The 20,695-nt window shown below is 36.5% G+C and overlaps 1 protein-coding gene across 3 annotated transcripts in view; it reads left to right on the plus strand.

The window, feature by feature from the left end:
• Ago3 (argonaute RISC catalytic component 3) overlaps positions 1–20,695 on the plus strand; it is a 131,243-nt gene that overhangs the window by 39,179 nt on the left and 71,369 nt on the right. For all 3 annotated transcript variants that reach the window (XR_262685.2, XM_005395164.2, XM_013519526.1), the window contains exons 4-5: positions 5,364–5,572; positions 6,559–6,695. Coding sequence is in view for 2 of the 3 variants with exons in the window: in XM_005395164.2 (XP_005395221.1) it covers positions 5,364–5,572; positions 6,559–6,695 (346 nt within the window). In the remaining variant the exon portion in view is untranslated. The remainder of the gene's footprint in view (positions 1–5,363; positions 5,573–6,558; positions 6,696–20,695) is intronic.

The raw sequence follows: 20,695 nt of genomic DNA on the forward strand, positions 1-20,695 counted from the left end.
TTTTTTGCCAGGCATGGTGATGGACACCTGTAATCCCAGCACTCACGAAGCTGAGGCAGGAGGATTGTTGTGTGTTCGAGACCAGCCTGGGCTACAAAGTGAGCTCAAGGCCGGCCTGAACTGCACATTGAGACCCTGTCTCAAAAAGACAAAAAAGATATTTTTTTTTCCTTGTAGTAAATATCTTCTGAGGAAATACTTTCTTTAAAAAAATTGTGGTAAAATACACTTAACATAAAACTTAGCATCTTAACCATTTTAAAGTACAGTTCAGTGATATTAAGTACATTAACATTGTTGTGTGATCATCAGCAAAATCCATCTCCAAAACTGTCTTTTTCCTGTTGAACTGAAATTCTGTTCATTAAACAAACACTTCATTGCCCTCACCCCTCAGCCTCCGGCAGCCAGCACTCTCACATTGCGCTTAACTAAGTAGAATCATGGATTGTTTGTCTTTTGGTGACCAATTATTTCACTTAGCATCATATCCTCAAGCTTTATCCATGCTATAGCATATATTGGATTTTTTTCCCTTTTAAGGCTGAATATTCCATTGTATGTATCCAACACATTCTGTTTTTGTGCATCTGTTGTTGGGCACGTTTTGTCCTTTGTAAGTAATCCTTTTATAAATACGGGTATGCAGGTATCCCTTTGAGACCACTTTAGATTCTTTTGGGTATATAACTAAAAGAGAAATTAATGTATCACGTGGTAAATATTTTTAATTTTTAAAAAAAGCCACCATACTGTTTTACAAAGCAGCAGCACTGTTTTTCTTTCCACCCAACGGTGTACAAATGTTCCCATTTCTATGTATCCATGCTAATATTTTCTGGGCTTTTTTAAAAAAATAGTAGCCATCTAATAAGCATGAGATGCTGTCATTGTGGTTTTAATTTGCATTTCATCTGATAAGTGATACTGAGCATCTTTTCTTACATTTATTGGCCACTTATATGTCTTTGGATAAGTGTTTATTTGGATTCTTTGCACCCTTTTTTTATATTCTCACAATCCACCTTTAATTGTTTCAGTCATTTAAAAAACTTACTCAACTTGCAAAACAAAGTAAATACAAAACATTCTTAGACCTACCTTCCTAATGTAATGACTAAGCATTTAAAAAAATGTTTTACTTGGGTTTCATTGTGGCATTTTCATACAGAATATACATATGTGTGAAACTACATGGCAAGACCCTATCTCAAAGAAAAAAAAATTATTGTAATAAGACACAGTCCCAAAATCCCTCTCAGAATACTTCCCCTTGCTTTGAACATACTTATCTATTGTTCTTGCCACTTTCTGAAGCAGTTCTAGAAATCCTCTTTTGTGGGTATCATCATGAAATACGATCAAAAGTACAGTGATTGGTGCTGTCACTAGATCAAAAACAGTGAGTTAGGCATGGTGGCACACACCTGTCATCCCAGCATTTGGGAAGCTAAAGCTCAAAATTTAAAAATTTTGAGCTTCAATGTAGTATTTTCATACATGCATATAGCATGTTGTTCATATCGATCCAAAAGGATCGCCACAAGTTTAAGGCTGGCCTGGGCCACATAGTAAGACCCTGTCTCAAAAAACCACAGTGCATGCTGCTGTCTAGTGCCTTCCAACAGAAAGACAGACTCATAAAAAACAATGGTGTGTCCTTGTCCACCTTCTTCACTAGATTTGGCACTGTGCAACTTTTGACTTTTCCCCAAAGTCAAAACAATGAAGAGTAAACATACTGAATCTATTCATGACATCAGCACAACCACAGCAGTGCAACTAAAGACATTTACAAAAGAGGACTTCCAGAACTGCTTCAGAAAATGGCAAGAACAATGGGATAAGTGTGCACTTGAAGCAAGGCATTAATGGCAAAGTGCCTTTTACTATAATTAATATTTTTTAATTTAAACATGCACCTCAGGCTTCTATCATACCTCATATTAGGGAAAACATACATGTTTTTCCGAGCTTGGCTTATTTTGCTTACTATGATGATCTCTAGTTCCATCTTCATTATAAGTGTGTTTTTATTAGTACATACTAATTTTTAAAAATTTTGAGCTTCAGTGTAGTATTTTCATACATGCATATAGCATGTTGTTCATATCAATCTATTACCCTCTCTTACACCCCCTCTCTCTTCATCTTGGTTATTTTTCTCTCATTGCTGAGACAAAATACCTGACACCCAGAATTAAGGAAGGAAAGGTTTATTTAGCTCACAGTTTGTGGAGGGTTCAGTCCATACTCAGCTGGCCCCAAGGTAGAGTGGCACATGGCAGAGGAAAACAGTTCATTGAGGTGGAAAACAGCAAAAACAACTGGAGCAAAAAGGGAGGCATGCGAGAGCAAGCTTCTTTCCCTCCCTTATATTGTATGCGGGCTGCCCACCCCAGGGTGGGTGTAGCACTCATAATCCCAGCATTGGGCCATGAGTCAATCACAAACCCTAGAAGCCCGCCCTATGACTGCATGAGGCTTTGGGAGGACATCTAGACATAAATCATTAACACCTCCATTCTCTTTTGTCTGTCTCTCTTGTACTTTTATGTCATCTCTTTTTGTTGTTGGAGTCCACATACCAGGGAAAATATGTAATACTTGTCTTTCTGAGTCTTGCTTATTTCATGTGATGATGTCCACTTCCATTGATTTCCAAATGATGATTTGCAAATGATGTGATTCCATTCTTCTTTGTGGCTGAATACTCCATTGTGTATATGTATACACCACATTTTCTTTATCCGTTCTCCTGCTGATGAGCATCTAGGCTGGTTCTCAAACTCGGCTATTGTGAATTATGGTATGACAAGCATGGGAAAGCAAATCCTGTCTCTATACTAACTTTAATAATCTCTTTGGGTATATTTGAGAACTGATATACCTGGATCACATGGTAGTTCTGTTTTTTTAGTTTTTTCATTTGGTTGGGGTTTTTATTTTGTTTGTTTTGTTTTGTTGAGACAGGGTCTTGCTTTGTAGTGCAGGCTAGCCTGTAGTTCTGTTTTTTAGTTTTTTTATTTGGTTGGGGTTTTTGTTTTGTTTTATTTTGTTTTGTTGAGACAGGGTCTTGCTTTGTAGTGCAGGCTAGCCTGTAGTTCTGTTTTTTAGTTTTTTTATTTGGTTGGGGTTTTTGTTTTGTTTTATTTTGTTTTGTTGAGACAGGGTCTTGCTTTGTAGTGCAGGCTAGCCTTGAGCTTACTGTTACTTGAGTTTACCAAGATGCCCTTGAACTTAAGCTTGCAGTGATCTTCCTACCTCAGCCTCCCAAGTCCTAGGATTATAGGCATGTGCACCATGCCCAGCTACTTTTAGGTTTTTGAGGACCCTCCATACTGATTTCCATAGTGGCCATACTAATTTCCCACCAACAGTGTATAAGAATTCCTTTTTCCCCTAAATCTTCACAGGCATTTATTATTGTGTGTGTGTGCACACTCCGCTCATTTCCCCTTTTATTGATTGGATTATACCATTCTTTTGATGGTGTTTTCTGAGTTATTTTTATATTCTAGGTATTAAATCTTCTGTAAGAAGAGAAGCTGGTAAAGATTCTCTCCCATTCTGTAGACTGTCTCTAGGTTGTTCTTTTGCTGTGCAGAGGCTTTTTAATTTGATGTGATTCCATTGTCAGAGCCAGTCAGTGGTATGTTGTCTGCCTCAAGCCTGCCTTCACTCCAGCAGTTTTTATTTGTTTCATTCTGCACACGTAACTAGCCTTAACTAGTTTTGTGGCACGTGGGCCGGTTGGGTGCCCTAATCACTCTAGAGTCCCCTCTGTCCGTGTTTCCAAGTGGGTGGCAACCATCCGAGCAGAGGTGTATCTCCAAACATGTTGGCGATTGGGTGAAACAAACAGGCCACGGAGTTATGTGTGGAGGCAGGCAGCCCTGGGAGCCAGGCACTCTGTTGGCCTCAGTCCCAGCTCTTTTAGACCAAGTCCTTTCAGAAAACCACTAGCATAGCTCTTGCTTCTCATCAAGTTCAAGATTTTAAGGCTGAGGATGTAGCTCAGTGGTGGAGCACATGCCTGTCACTTGTGAGAGACCCTGGGTTTGATCTTAGCATCCCCTAAAAAAGAAGCAGCAGCAGCCAAGTGTGGTGGCACATGCCTGTATTCCCAACTACGCAGGAGGTTGAAGCAGGAGGATTGAAGTTCAAGGTCAGCTCCAGCAATTTAACAGATACTGTCTCAAATTTTAAAAGAAAAAGGAGAGGAAGGAGTTAGGGAGGTCCTTCAGTGAGAATGACTTGCCTAGTATGTGTTGGCCCTGAGTTCGAGCTCCAGTACAATACTGGAAAAAAAGAAGTTTGTTTCATTTGTATGCAGTTGTTCTTCCAAACCACCCATTCTCCATCTTTACTCTTTAAACTCGGGATATAGTCAGTACATAAGTTACTTGCAGCCATGGAGTGATTTTTTTTTTCTTTCAAGGTGATTATAATAAATCATTTGAAATACATTTGAGTTTATTCAATTTTGCTTATACTTGGTCTTAATTTTTCTACCTCTGTCCTATTAAAACTTGTTAATATGTAGAACCTTTTAAAAAATAATTTATTTAGACTACTTATGTGGTAGTACATGACTGTAATCCCAGTATTCAAGAGGCTGAGGCAGGAGGATTTCCAGGCTGAACTGCATGGTGAAACCCTGTCTCAGGAAGACAAAAAAAATAAATAAAATTTTATTGATTTATTTATTGATTTATTTTTCTGAGACAGGGGTCACACTGTGTTTATCTAGGCTTGTTGGTCTTGAACTCCCTGGGACTCAAGTGATTCTCCCACCTCAGCCACCCATAGCTGAGACTACTGCCCTGATATGTAGAACTTTAATATGTTTCTAAATGTCAAAATGATACCAAAAAATATACTGTACTTAGAATTGTTCCTCCCTTATTTCTTCCAATTAATTTCCTTCCATACTTTGAAAATAACCAATTTCTTTTTTTCTGGTTCCTGCTTCCTGTGTTTCTTTTTGCAAAAGTAAGCAGATATATGAATATTTTTATTTACTCCTTATTCCTTACACAAATGATGTCATATTGTTTGTAATCCTTTGTACTTTGCTTTGTTAATTTAATAATATGGCTTGCAAATTATTCCATAGCAGTTCTAAAAGATCTTCATTTGGTTTATAATGCCCTAAATGTTAGGGCACGCAGGTAGTTTTCAGCATTTGGCAGTAATGAATAATACTGGCATGAATAACCATGTTATTTAAATTTTAGTCTATTGATTTGACATTGAGATTGGTATTTTATTTTTGCATTCTCTCTGTGTTTTTTTTGTAAGTTGAACTTTAAATAATTGTGGTTTTAACGTTTGCCACTTTACTCTTGTCCCGTGAACAGGTAGATTTAGATGTTACATTACCTGGGGAAGGTGGAAAAGATCGACCTTTCAAGGTGTCAATCAAATTTGTCTCTCGGGTGAGTTGGCACCTACTGCATGAAGTACTGACAGGACGGACCTTGCCTGAGCCACTGGAATTAGACAAGCCAATCAGCACTAACCCTGTCCATGCCGTTGATGTGGTGCTACGACATCTGCCCTCCATGAAGTGGGTGCTTCTGGCTTTTTTTCTTCTTTAGATTTTCAGTGTGAAGGTTTTCCTTCTAAGAGTGAGTTGTACAGGCCTTCCTTGGTTAACTTTAATATGTTGTAAAGTTTGACTATTTCAGTTGAAGAAAAATAGCATACATATAAATTTATCGACAGAATTATGTTACAGAAAATTTTCTGACTTTTACAGATAAATACACATCATTGAGCTTAGCTGTTGTAATGAATTCTTTTATAGAAAATGTCTTAACACCAGGCATGGTGGCACACATCTGTAATCGCAGCACTTGAGAGGCTGAGGCAGGAGAATCATTGCAAGTTCGAGACCAACCTGGGCTACAAAGTGAGCTCAAGGCCAGCCTGAACTGTATAGTGAGACCTTGTCTCAAAAAGACAAAAAAAAGAAAGAAAAAAAAGAAAAATGTCTCACTTTTTCTCATAGAGCTATAGGTCTTAAATAGCTAATATATTTTCGGATATATTTCTATAGTTAAATCACCATGTTCTAAAAGTAGTTTTTACTGTTCAAACAATAGTGTCAAGTTATGTTGAAATTGCTCTTAATCACACTAGCATTGCCAGTGTGTACATGTATACTGGGTGTGTGTGTATATATAGTTTCCTTAAAGAAAAAAATAGTTTGTTTTGAAATATTTATAGAAATTTTTTGAATATTTATTTAGTATTTTTTAAGTTGAACTGTTAACTTTGTAAAACCTGTTTTAAGGAAGTATTTTAAATAAAACTTATTCATATATAAATTAACAATTCTGAAAATAGATAATTTTAGTGAAGGTTTTTGCTGCATTTTTTCATTTAGAATGGCTTCTTTTTACTTTCATAAATTTGGAAAATTAGTTTCATATGTTAATAACTATGGACATCATTATGATAAATTATTTATGCTATAGTCTCTATTTCTGTGCAGATTTAAATACTTATACAGGAAGGAAAGGATTGAACATGTCATTTTAATTTTTGTAGATATACACCTGTGGGGCGTTCCTTTTTCTCAGCTCCAGAAGGATATGACCACCCTCTTGGAGGGGGCAGGGAAGTATGGTTTGGATTCCATCAGTCTGTTCGACCTGCCATGTGGAAAATGATGCTTAATATTGATGGTAAGAGAACTAAAGCCATATTTGAATTGGATAGTTGATTTCTGTATGGGGTTTGTGTGTGTCTGTATCGATGTCTTGAAGTAGTATTTGGAAATACATTATGACCAACTGGAAAAATCTTTGTATTATTATTACGTTGCATTTAGGAAGACTTTATGCAGAATTTGTCATAGAACGCCACTACACGTGAAGCAAACATATGAAAACAAATACAAAAACCTTAATGTGATCATCTGAAAAATCTTTTCTTACAATTAATTCACTTTTGTGCCTTTAACTCAAAGTCAGTATTTCATTGTAAAATACATATAGTAAATAAGGAGCCAGGCATGGTGGCACATGCCTGTAATCCCAGTACGTGGGAGGCTGAAGCAGGAGGGTTGCCATGAGTTTGAAGCCAGTCTGAACTACATAGTGAGACCCTGTCTGAAAAAACCAAAAAGAAAAAAACAACCCAGAAAGAAAGAGTCTGTAAATCTGTATTGTGGTGACTCCAGACATTATGCTTGCTTCTGGTACCTAAGATGCTGCTTAATTGCATTCTTATTTTCAGGTACTGTCGTACAAATATTCTCAAGTTTACGTAAAAGTCAAGAGAACATTATAAACTATATGTGTAGCCATTATGCAGACTATCAGGATTTTTCTACCCTTGCTTATGCTATTTGCATTTTGCCCTGTACTTTAAATTTCTCAAATTAAATTCTGGACAGCATGTTACTTATCCCTACTGCTTCAGTACATACCTCAGAAAACCTGTGCATTTTCCTACACAGCAGCAATGCCATTTTTATAGGTAAGAAAACTTAAAATAATTTTTGGTACTCTCTCATACCCTCCCCATAGTCCAATTTTTCTGATTTTCTCAAGTATGTCTTTTTCTAGTTAGTTGAGTCTAATCAGAATTCAAATAAGACCCACATACCACATTTGGTTAGTATGTCTTTTCTAATCTAATAGTCATATTTCCTTCCCTCTTGTTTGTTTGGGTTTCTTTCTTTTTTATATCAGTAATTTGTTGTAGAAACTTGGTCACTTGTCCTATAAAATTATGTCCCAAGCCTGAGTTCATCTTTTTATTTTCTTGTGTCCATTACATTGTTCTTCCATCTAGTATATTTCCTTAAAATGAAAGTTAGCTCTAGAAGTTTAAATCAATTCTGGTTCAGAATACTTCCTAAGTGCTTTATATTGAAACATGCTGGGAAATACTGTATTATTCCAATCTTAGTGGTGCTAAAATTAACCTGTAGATTAATTAGAGATTATTGAACATTGTTACTCAAATCATATATTAGGGATTATCAGTTGGTAACTTTTTCAAATTCTGTTCTTTTTCTATTAGATGGAATTCTTTTGTTGTTGTTGTTGTTGTTTTGGTTTTTTTTGTTTTTCTTCCAGTACCAGAAATCAAACTCATGACCTTGAGCTTGCCAGGCAGGCACTGTGCCACTGAGCTAAATCCCCAGCTCCTTAGATAAAATTTTTATGTGGGAGAGTACAATGTTCTATTGATAATTCATTAATGTTTGATATCTTCCTTGCTTTCTGGCATAGCACAGTAGTCTGGCTCATCATGTATTTCTGCCCAGTATCTGGAATTGGCCTTCATCTTTCCACGTCAGTACATAGTTTCCTTATTTTTTTCCAGCAGCATTTGCCATTATGCAAATGAGAGCAGACATGTTTTACCAGATCCTAGAACTGTAAATTACCTGTCATTTCAGAACATTATTTCATATGTATTTAAATATATCTGTAAGATAAATTCTTGGAAGGGAGATTCATGGGTTAAGCATAAATGTGTTTGTAATTTTGATTGTTATTGCTAGATTGCCCTCCATAGAGGCCATAAATATTTTGCATCAATGAGTAGGAGTACCTTTTTTTAATGTCTTTGCCGTAGAATTGTCAAACTCTTAGATTTTTTTGTCTTTATCAAATTTGCAAGGAACAGTTTCCTTATGTGCATTTAATTTGCATCTATCTTTTCACTTATGTAAGACCTTTTGTCTCTGTTCCTTCCCTCCTTCCTTCCTTCCCTCCTTCCTTCCTTCCTACCTGCCTCTTCCCTCCTTTCCTCTTTCTCCCTTTTTTTCTTTCCTCTTTGTAGTGCTGGGTATCAAAACCAGCTCTTCTTTTACATTCTTATACTTCTAATTTTTTCCTTACCAACTTATATTGACTAATTTAGACAAAGACAGTGTTTTTGATAGTAGTGATTAGTTAGATATCCTCTTTCTTTGTTGTCATCCTCTTTTTATTCCTCACTTTAGGAGTGTTTGCAGTGTTTCTGCATTAAGTACTATGCATGCATACATCTTTGTGTAAATTATGTTAAGAAACATTTGTTGATTCCTGTTTAATTAAGTACATTTAAACAAGAGTGCTGTCTTAGTTACTTTTCTCATTAAGGAGACAAAATACCCAATACCCAAAGTTAAAAGAAGAAAGGTTGATTTCATCTTACAGTTTGTAGAGGTTTCAGTTCATAGTCAGTTGGCTCTAAGGCAGGGGTGTCATGGCAGAGGGGCATCACCGAGGAGAAACAGTTCATAGCCAGCAGAACGCAGCAAGTACCAAAGTAGTGAAGAAAGAAGCATCAAGCAATAGCAGGGGTCCACTTTCTGTCCCTTAATAGTCTATCCAGGCTACCCACCCTTAGGGCAGGCAGCTCCCATCACTTAATCTCGGCATTGCATCCTTAATCTCAGTATCACACACCCTAGACCCGGTCATCTCTGAAAAGGCCCCACAAATGACCGCATGAGCCTTTGGGAGGAGCATCTAAATACAAGCCATAATAAATGCATATTGAATGATGTTATATGCCTTTTAAGTATTTATTGAGCTAGTGATATATTTGTTTTTATTTTTTTTTAACAAACACTGAACCAAACTGCCATTCATAAATTGTTTTAATGTGATACTGCATTCTGTGTACTAAAACCCTACTTTTTAAATTAAAATCTCAAAGTAAGGTTAATCTGCAGTTTTTTGTGTGTGCAGTCTTTTTCAAGTTTTGATTTTAATACTATATTTCATTTTAAAATTCAGAATGTTTCCTTTTTCTACAGTGTACAGAAATTTTCACACAGTATTAAAATTCTCAGCCCTTAGAAGATTTGGAAAAATTTCCCTATAAAACTTTATGACCTGGTGTTTTCGTTACATTTTGTTTGGTGGGCAGTTTTTAAGACTCACTTCTTACATTCTGTGAAAATTAGTCTACCAAAGCTATCTAGGATCACTTTTATAGGTCATATTATTTACTAAAAATTACATTATCCATATTTGATATAGTTGTATAGAGTTTTACAAAGTAGTTTCTTAGTATTTTTTGAAATTTTCTCTATTTCTTTGGTTTTCTTCAGTTTCTTACTTTGCATAATTATACTTTGTTATTCTTAATTAGAGTAGTGAGTATTTAATCTACCAATTTTTTCCCCCAGCAGAAAAGCCTTTACATTTTTTTTGAAGTTCTTTTGGCTTTCTGGTTTTTGTTTTGTTTTGTCTTGTTTTGTTTTGTTTCTTTTTTGAGGCAGGGTCTTGCTATGTAGTTCAGGCTGGCCCTAAACTCACTGTGTAGCGCAGGCTGGCTTTTTTGTATTCTATCTTAATTTCTTTTTCTTTCTATTTCTTTCTTTCTTTCTTTCAGGCTGGCTTTTTTGTATTCTATCTTAATTTCTTTTTTTTTTTTTTTTTATGTTGTTGTTCCTCTCCTTTTGTTCTGTTAACTAAATTAAATTATTTTTCTAGTCTTTTAAACTATATTAATAACTTTTCATTTTTTCTTATTAGTAAAAGTATTTAAAACAGGGCCAGGTGTGGTGGCATATACCTGTAATCCCAGCACTCAGGAGGCTGAGACAGGAAGATTGCCGTGAGTTCAAGGCCAGCCTGGGTTACATAGTAAGTTTGAGGCCAGTCTGAACTACATAGCAAGATCCTGTCTCAAAAGCTAAAAATAAACAAAAAATGTATTTAAACAATGACTTCTGATCACTGTTTTAGTTTTATTACAAAGCTTTTAAAGTGTAGTATCTTATCATATACTTTCAACTCCATTTATTTCATTTCCTATGATCCACATGCTGAAAATATTTAAATTTTCAGGCTTTAATATTTAAATTTGAAGGCTTTTTAGTTGTCTGATTTTGTTTTGAACTTTTAGTTGCATGTGTTGTTAATCAGAGAATGTGGTTTGTAGTAGATTTTTTGTTTTTTGTTCGTTTTTTCTTTTCTTTTTAAAGACACTGGTGTTGTTGCCTACTTGGTTTTGAACCACTGGGCTCAAAGTGATCCTCCTACCCTAGGCTGCCAAGAAGCTGGGAACACAAGTACACATCACCCGTCTGGCTTGTGTTTCTACTTTTAGAATTTGTTGAGGTTTTTTTTTATAGACTAATGCATGATTAGTTTTTGTGATAGTTCAATACATATTTCAAAATATATTAATTTACTAGGGTAGAGTAAAATCAGTATTACCAGAACTGCCATTTTGGTCATGTTGCTTCTGCATTTATTTTCCCTCTGAGACTGGGAAAACGTTTCTGTTTCTCTATGCCCCTATAATTTTTGCTTTATGAATGTTGAATTGTATTACTTGAAGCACCTATGCTCACACTTTCTTCATTGTGAATTGTGATCTTTACAGTAATAAAGATGACTCTCTTTTTTTAACTTTATGGCCAGGTTGTACAATGAAAGAATTGTAATCTGTGGTTTTGTGAACTTTATCATGTCGTTCAATTTTGCTTTTTTTTTTTAAAAAACACTTTTTTGGGGGAGGGGTAGTGTGCTAGGGATTGAACCCAGGGCCTCGTGCATGCTAGGCAAGCACTATACCTACCACTGTGCTACATACCCAACCTTTTTTTTGATAAAACTTCCTGAAGCACATACATACCTATTTTTTGATGTTGTTTGTTTTTATTTTTATAGTGCTGGGGAATGAACCTAGAGCTTTTTGCATGATGTGCAAGCGCTGTATAACTGAGCTATACCCGGATCTATACATATATCTTAATGGTAGCCTACCATGGATTTGATTTGAGCCAGTTTAAAGCTTTTTTTTCCCAGTTTATGGATGAGTTAAGCCAGATAGATAGGAAATTCTTGGTTTTGGTTTTATCAGATTATTTTATGTCAGGCTAGGGATGGAGCTCTGGCACAGTGCCTGCCTGGCAAGCGCAAGGTCCTGAGTTCAATTCCTGTTGCCAAAAAACCCCCGAAATGATGTCTTTTTTTTAATGTATGTTTTTTGAATCTTTATTTTTTAATATTATTTTAAAGAGAAAAAAACAGATTTCAAAACAAGATAATGGGAGAGTAACAATACATTGTGTTTTCTTATCTTTAAATTATTTACTCAGAGTACAAGACACATGCATGTAATTGTCTAAATAATATTAGCAAAAACCTTTCTTTTCAGTGAACTAAGAGAAATTAGTAGTATAACTATCTTGACTGTCGTGTGTGTGTGTGTGTGTGTGTGTGTATTTTGCTTTTCCCATCCTTTTCTCCTTTCCCCATTCCAGTTTCTCTCCTTTGAAATAGTTTCTTCCTATTTTGCAATATATATCATATATTTTGGATCTTACTTACTCTTTCAGCTTCTCCTACTAGGGAGACAATATGATGTTTGCACATGTGCATCTGGTTTATTTCACTTATGAGTATGGTCTCAAGTTGTATCCATTCACCTATAAAACTCTCCAGTTTATCCTTCTTTATGGCTGAGTAGTATTCCACTGTATAAAAAGATCACATCTTTTTTATCTATTCCTCTTTTGGGCATTTGGGTTATTTCCAAGATCCAGCTATCACAAATTGTACAGCTACAAATATAAGTACATGTATATCACTGTGGTATGATGCTATTAATTCTTCTGAGAAGGTACCCCGTAGGGGAATAGCTAGGTCAAGTAGGACCTTCAATCCTAGTTTTTAGAGGGATCGCCAAACTGATTTTCACAGTGGTTGTCCCAGTCTACACTCCCACCAACAGTGGAGGGGGGTTCCTATTTCCCCACAGCCCCGCCAGCATTTGTTATTGGTTGATTTCTTAATAACAGCCATCTTTCTGGGGTGAGATGCAATCTCAGTGTTGTTTTAATCTGCATCACTCGAATGACCAACAGTGTTGAACATTTTTATATATATTTATTTGCTGTTTGTGTTTCTTTATCTGAGAAGTGTGTCTTCATCTCAGATGCCCATTTTAGGATTGGATCTTTAAATTTGGGAAGTCTGCTTTTTTTTTTTTTTTTTAAGTTCTTTATATATTCTGAGTACTAACCCTTTCTCTAAGGAACAGCTGGCAACGTTTTCTCGGACCCTGTGGGTTGTTCTTCACTCTGTTGGTGGTTTCCCTTGCTGTGCAAAAGTAAAACTTTTTTAGTAAGATCCCAGTTGTTGGTTCTTTGTGATGATTCCTCTGCGATGGGGTTTTATTCATAAAGTCTTTGCCTACACCAGTGTCTTCCAAGAGTTTTACTTATTCTACTTCCCTGCAGATTTAATGTTTCTGTTTTAATATTTAGATCTTTGATCCATTTTGAATTTAGTTTAGTGCATGGTGAAAGATAATGGGTCCAATTTTAATCTTCAGCATGTACACAGTTTTTCCAGCACCATTTATTAAAAAGCTGTCTTTCTTCCTGTGACTGTGACTGTGTTTGGCACCTTTGTCAAACATAAGGTGGCTGAATATGTCTGGAATTGTTTCTGCATCTTGTAATATGTTCCATTGAGCTTCAGGTCTGTTTTGTTTTCTTTGCCAGTACTATGCTGTTTTTATCACAGTTGCTTTGTAGTATAATTCCAAGTCAGGGATTGTGATGCCCCTACCTTGCCTTTGTTGCCCAGGATTGCCTTTGCTATTGTAGGTCTCTTCTAGTTCCAAATGAATTTTAGGATTGTTTTCTCCAATTCTATGAGATATCCTGTTGGAATTTTGATCAGAATTGCATTAAATCTGTGTAACAGTTTTGGAAGTATAGCCAATTTTACTATATTGGTTCTTTCTACCCAAGAACAAGGGATACCTTTCCACTTTTTGTTATTCTCTTCAACCTCCTTGTTCAGAGTACTGTAGTTTTCAATGTAGAGGTCTTTTCCATACTTCGTTAGCTTGATTCCTAGGTACTTCATTTTTTTGAGTGCTATTATGAAAGGTGTTGTTGCCTTTATTTCTCTCTCAGTGAGCTTTTTATTTGTGTATAGGAAGACTCCCTTTTGTTTGTTTGTTTGGTATAGGGAATCAAACTCAGGACCTGGTGCTTGCCTGGCAGGTGCTGTGCCACTGAGCTATATCCCCAGCCCCATGGCTGTAGATTTTTGAGTGTTAACTTTGTATCCAGCTATGCTACTGAATTTGCTTATTAAATCTAGCAGTTTTGTAATGGCATTATTGGAGTTTTCTATGTAGAGTATCACGTCATCTGCAAATAATAATAGTATGACTTCTTCCCTTCTTTTCATTATTGCTTTTATTTCTTTCTCTTCTCTGAGCTCCTGCTAATGTTTCCAGGACTGTGTTGGTTAAGAGTAGAGACAGTGGACATCCTTGTCTTGTTCCCGATTTCAGAGTGAAAGCTTTCAGTTTTTGTCTATTTAGTATGATGTTGGCTGTTGGTTTGTCATAGAGGGCTTTTATCAGATTGAGATAAGGATCATCTATGCCAATTTCTGTAGGGTTTTTATCATGAATGGGTGCTGGACTTTGTCAAAAGCTTTTTCTGCATCTGTTGAAATGATCATATGATTTTTGTCCTTGGCTCTTTTAATATGGTATGTCACATTTATTGATTTTGGGGGGGGGTACCGGGGGTCCAACTCAGGACCTTGCCCTTGCCAGGTAGGTGCTTATGCCACTGAGCTATATCCTCGGCCCCACATTTATTGATTTACATGTGTTGAACCATCACTGCATCCCTGGGATGAATCCCACTTGGTCATGGTGTATAATCTCGATGATTTGCTGCATTCTGTTTGGCAGTGTCTTATTGAGAATTTTTACATCTATGTTCATAAGGAAGATTGGCCTGTAGTTCTCTTTCTTAGTTGGGTCCTCTGGTTTTGATATCAGCGTAATACTTTCTTCCAGGAATAAATTTGAGAGTACTGAGTTTGAGAAGTAGTGGTATTAGGTCTTCCTAAATTTCTTGTGGAATTCAATAGTGAATCCATCAGGGGCTGAGCTTTTCATTGTTGGTAGGTTGTTAATTACATGTTCAATTTCATTGATTGATGTGGTTAACTTAGGATTTTTCTCTCTTCTTGATTCAGCTTTGGTAATTTATATGTATCTAGGAATTTGTCCATTACTTCTGCAATTTCCATCGTATTAGAATACAAATTTTCAAAGTAGGTCTAGATGACCTTCTAGATTTCTCCAGAATCCATTGTGGTTTCACACTTTTCATTTCTTATTGCATGGATTTGAGTCTTTTCTTTCCTTTTTTTTTTGATAAGATTTGATATGGTTTGTCAACTTTAATCTTTCAAAGAACCAACTCTTGGATTTGTTTTTTTTTGTTTTGTTTTGTTTGTATTTTTAGTCTCCAAGGCATTAATTTCTGCTCTGATCTTTATAACTGCCTCCCTTGTACAGGCTTTTGGCTTAGCCTGCTCTTGTTTCTCTAGAAGTTTGAGCTTCATCATTAAGTTGTTCATTTGTGCTTGCTTTGTTTTCCTGATATGGATATTCACTGATGTAAATTTCCCTCATAGGACTGCATTCATTGTGTCCCATAAGTTCTGGTATGTTGTATTGTCATTATCATTTAATTGTAGAAACTGTCTAATTTCTTCTTTAATTTCATCTGTGACCCATCGGTTGTTCAGGAGGGTGCTATTTAATTCCATGTGTTTATGAAGTTCTTGTGGTTTCTTTTACCATGATTTCCAATTTCATTGTACTATGGTCTGATAATATGTATGGAATAATTTCAGTTCCTTTGCATTTACTTAAGCATGTTCTGTGTTCTAATATGTGGTCTATTTTGGAGAACCTCCCATGTGCAGCTGAGAAAAATGTATATTCTGACATTGTGGGATTGAATACTCTATAGACATCTACTAAGTCCATTTGTTCAAAAGTCTGGTTCCATTTTAATATTTCATTGTTGACTTTTTTCTAGTTGATCTATTATTGACAGTGGGGTATTGAGATCCCCCACAACAATTGTATTAGTGTTTATTTGATTTTTCATGTCCATTAATATTTGTTTTAAATAGTTGGCTACGGTAGTATTTGTTACATATGTAATTATGATTGTTATCTCTTCTTCTTGGATTGTTCCCTTTACAAGGATATAGTGACCTTCTTTATCTCTCTTAATCAGTCTTGGCTTGATTTGTCTGCAGATAGAATAGCTAACCCTTCTTTTTTTCTAGGTTCCTGTTGCATGGAGTATTGTTTTCTATCCTTTGACTTTCAGTTTGTAAATTTCTTTTTGAATTAAATGTGTTTCCCTTTTTTTGGTTCTTTTTGAGACAGGGTCTCACTATGCAGTTCAGGCTGGCCTTGGGCTCATTTTGTAGCCCAGGCTGGTCTCAAACTTACAAAGCTCTTCTTGCCTCAGCCTCCCCAGTCCTGGCATTACAGGCATGTACCACCATACCCAGTTCTCCACCAGTTTTGAAAGATATTTTTGCAGGGTACATCAATCTGGATTGAAGATTGTTTACTTTTAGAACTTGAAATACTTCACTCTAAGCTCCCCTTGACTTGATGGTTTGTGCTGAGAAGTCAGCTGTGATTCTGTTCCTTTCTTTTTTTTTTTTTTTTTTTTTTTTTTTTTTTTTTTTTTTTTTTGTCTTTTTGAAACAGGGTCTCGCTATGCAGTTCAGGCTGGACTTGAGCTCACTTTGTAGCCCAGGCTGGTCTTGAACTTGCAACTGTCCTCCTGCCTCAGCCTCCCAAGTGCTGGGATTACAGGCATGCGCCACCACACCCTGCTCAGCTGATTCTGATGGGCATTCCTTTATAGGTGATTTTTTTGTTTTTCCTAACAGGTTTTAAGATTCTATTCTTGTGTTGAATTTTTGGAATTTGGACTATGATATGCCTGGCTCTAGATTTTTCTTGATCATGACTGATTGGAGTTCTATATGCCTCACTTACTTAGGTGTCAAGTTGTTTTTCCCTACCAAGGAAGTTGTCTGCCATGATATCTGTGAACAGTTGTTTTTTTTTTTTAAATCATTTGTGCTATATTCTGCCTTTTTATTGACTGTAATCAATTTTAAGTTATTATTCTTTGCCTCATCTAGCAGGTGTTGGATTGATTTCTCATAGTACCTTGCTATTTTTAAAAAATCTTTCTTTTCATGATCACTAACCACAAGCCTGTCTTCTATATCTGAGATCCTGTCTTTTCATTGGCTTAGCCTGCTGTGGATACTTGCAAAGAATTTTTTTTTTTTTCCTTTTTGAGACAGAGTCTCACTATGCACTTCAGACTGGCCTTGAGCTCACTTTGTAGCCTAGGCTGGTCTTGAACTCACAATGATCCTCCTGCCTCAGCCTCCCAAGTGCTGGGATTACAGGCATGCACCCCCACACTCAGCTTTTTCAATGCAATTTTTATTTTCCTGGATATCTGCTTTAATCGACCTTGTGGATTCCATTCCTTTCCTATGCCGAGCATTCATGGCTTCCATAATTTTCTTAAGCTCCTCTACTTTTTTGTCTGTATCTGCTCTAGGGTCAGTAAGCATGGTTTTCATTGTGGACACCATCTCTGTAATTATCTGAGCAATTATTCCTGATTTGATTTTTCTGGGGGGTGGGGTTTGGTTTTTTTCTGGTACCGGCAATCGAACTCACAACCTCGTGCTTGCCAAGCAGGTGCTGTGCCACTGAGCTAACTCTCCAGCCCCTGATTTTTTTCTAGAGCCTCATTCAATTGTTTTGTTGTTACCACTTCAAAGAGGTCAGGTGGGTGGCTTTCAGATCTTCCTACTTCATTGCCTCTTGGGTGTGCCTTTAGTGAACTGGATGTCTGGGGTTGTGTCTTGTTTGTGTCTTCTCATTTTCTTTTCTTTGTCTCTTTTTGTTTAATTTCTGGAGTGATGATTATAAATTGCCTATGTTGGGTTGCTTTATTTCTGATATTTAGAACCCTTCGGAAATGACTCCTTCTCCAAGGTATCTTCCAACTGTAGCCAGTATTTGGGTTTTGAGTTTGTTGCTAAGATCCTACCAAAAAAAAAAAATCCTACCCTTTGCTGGGGATGAGAAGTTGCTGCCTGCACTGTGCCACAGTATTTTCTTTGACCCTTAGTCAATCTCAGTCTTGGAATACCAGGAAAAATAGCTGTTTAGAACAGTTATGTCACTTTTGGCTAATGAGGTACCATCAGCAATATCAATAGCATCAGACACAACCTACAAACTGAGGTAACCATTAATTTGCCACCTTTAACTATATGAAGTAGATTTGTGGTTATATTAAAAAAAAAATCTGAAACCAACCAGAAAATTGTATACAGTATATAATTATGTGCTGGGATTACATATTAAGGTGTGCTATCCTTAATATGTCAATTTTACCCTCAATTTAAAGTTTAAAAGGTGTTAGGAAAAAAATAGAGGCATAGAAGATGATGAAGAGAATAGAGGTATGACTGGATGGCAAAGGGGGGTTATGCTAACTTTGGGAAACTGGTGCCAAAGATTGGAGGGAAAGAAAAAGGGAAGAGATAAAAAGAACAGACAAAGAGGCTAGAAGAACCACAAAGAGGCTAGAAACCACATTCACACTCATATATAAACAAGACCAAACAATGAAGGAAAGAAAAACAAACAAAAACAAAACAACAACAGCAACAAAAAACAAATGAGAGAAGAAAAAAAGTCAACTGAAAGTTTGTCTGTGCTGTCACTGGTAGACAACATGTGGCAATGGAGTCCCCATCCATATTGATTTATCCCAGCAAGCCAGCAGTAGCTTTTTGGCAGGCAGTGCATAATCTCAGTGAGCCTGTACCTTCTGACCAAGACCAGGCTCATTTGGTCTTCAGGCATCAGTACATCTTTCTTGGGCCTAAGCCCAGCTGGGAGCCACTAAATAGAGCCGGCAGCCTCTCTGAGTTCTGAAATCAACTGGGACCTCTTCAAGATAGCTCCCAGCAATCACTCTCTCACACAGGATGACTGAGCCCTCAGCACTCACCACCAGCTAGTGTTGTTCTTCATGTCCGCTGCTCCCCTCCACTGCTGCAGCTCTCCATGGAGACCTCTGAGGTCTCCAACAGTCACTTTTGTGTCCACAGGTTTGAACCTCTCCTCTTGCACAGTGATTCCTGTCTCAGGGGGAAGATGTCGCCAGCTACCTCCTTTATCATTGAAGTTTCTCTCTTCACTATCTCTGTGGGCTTCAGTTCAAGCTTCAGATCCTTCCTGGGTCCAGGGGACCCACTTCCTTCCTTTTCATCTTTCTCAAATTGCTGTAATTCAGCATCTGGACAGCAACTCTCAAAGAGGCTCTTTCTCTTTTGCTTACCACTCCACCTTGAATCTAAATGATGTTTTTTCTTTGCATTTAAAATAGTAATTCCAGTATTAGAAAAGACCTCCCTCCCCACTCAGTGGTTACCTTTATACTTATGCCTTTATATGTTCATTTTCCTTTCTTTCTTTTTCCTTTCTTTTCTTAAAGCAGGGTCATTTTTTGAATGAATAAAGAACATTTAGCTAGGCATGGTGGTGCATGCCTATAATCCTAGCACTCAAGAGGCTGAGGTAGGAGGATTGTTGCAAGTTCAAGGCCAGCCTAGGCTACAAAGTGAGTTCAGCGCTAGCCTGAATTGCATAGCAAGACCTGTCTTTCTGTTTTTTTGTGTGTGTGTGGGGGGGGTTGTTGTTGTTGTTGTTGTTTGGTACTGGGAATTGAACTCATGACCTCAGGCTTGCCAGACAAGCAACTATGCCACTGAGCTATATCCCCAGCCCCACAAGACCCTGTCTTAAAAAGACAAAAAAAATTTTTTTTAAAAAGAATAAAGAACGTTTATTTTTTTTCCCTTCCTTCTCTCCTTCTCTTTATTAACTAGTTTTAGCAAACATTGTATTATATTACCCTTTATATTTTTACACTTTAATTTTACTTAAATTTTTAATACTTGCCTTTTTACTTTGAATCCTATTACATATAACATGCATTTGTATAGTTTATACTTTTTTATATTTTCCATTCTTAGCAATCATTTATTTGCATTCACAGAATGTAACAGTTGCATTCCATTCTATCCTCTGTATGTACATTTGTTTTTTTAAGGCTTTACCTCACTATATTGGTGCTCACTGTCAGTCATTTTGCTGAGTTTTTTTCCCTGTCATTTGTTGGCTTCAGTTTGTCCTCAAGTTTTCTTCAAAAAAGGGTCATATGAATAAGAACTGAGATTTGCACATCATATTGTCTATATACAGTGTTCCTGAAGATCTGTTTAGTTAAATACAAAATTACTTGCTCATATTTTCTTTCTTGAGTATCTTAAAGGTATTTTTCTATTGTATTCTAATACTGAATGTCCAGTAGAGAAGTATAATGCTGATTTGATTTTTCTTTGTTTTATTTTTGAGACGAAGTCTCACTTTGTTGTTCAGGCTGGCCTTGAACTCACTGTGTTGCCCAGGCTGGCCTGGCACTCATGGCGATCTTAACCCCTCTGCTTCCTGAGTGCTGGGATTACAGGTGTGCACCACTACACCCGGCCTTGATTTTATTGTTTTTAGGTGAGATCTACCTGTTTTTGTCTAGTTGCTTGAAATAATTTATTTCCAACCATTTTACTAGATTTCTTTTCTTATTTGGTCATTTGGGGTCAGTTTTATCTATAACAGATTGGAAGTCACATTTTTTAAAAAAACCTACTACTTTATTTTCTTGTTAAAAATTTCCATCAAGTGTGCTCTTTATTGTGTCTTTCGTGATGTACATTTTACCACTTTGTGCTTATTGCAATTTAGTCTTTTTTTTTTTTCTTCA

This window comes from Chinchilla lanigera, unplaced genomic scaffold (genome assembly GCF_000276665.1).
Source record: "Chinchilla lanigera isolate Chin_1 unplaced genomic scaffold, ChiLan1.0 scaffold00051, whole genome shotgun sequence".
NCBI classification, from domain to species: Eukaryota; Metazoa; Chordata; class Mammalia; order Rodentia; family Chinchillidae; genus Chinchilla; species Chinchilla lanigera.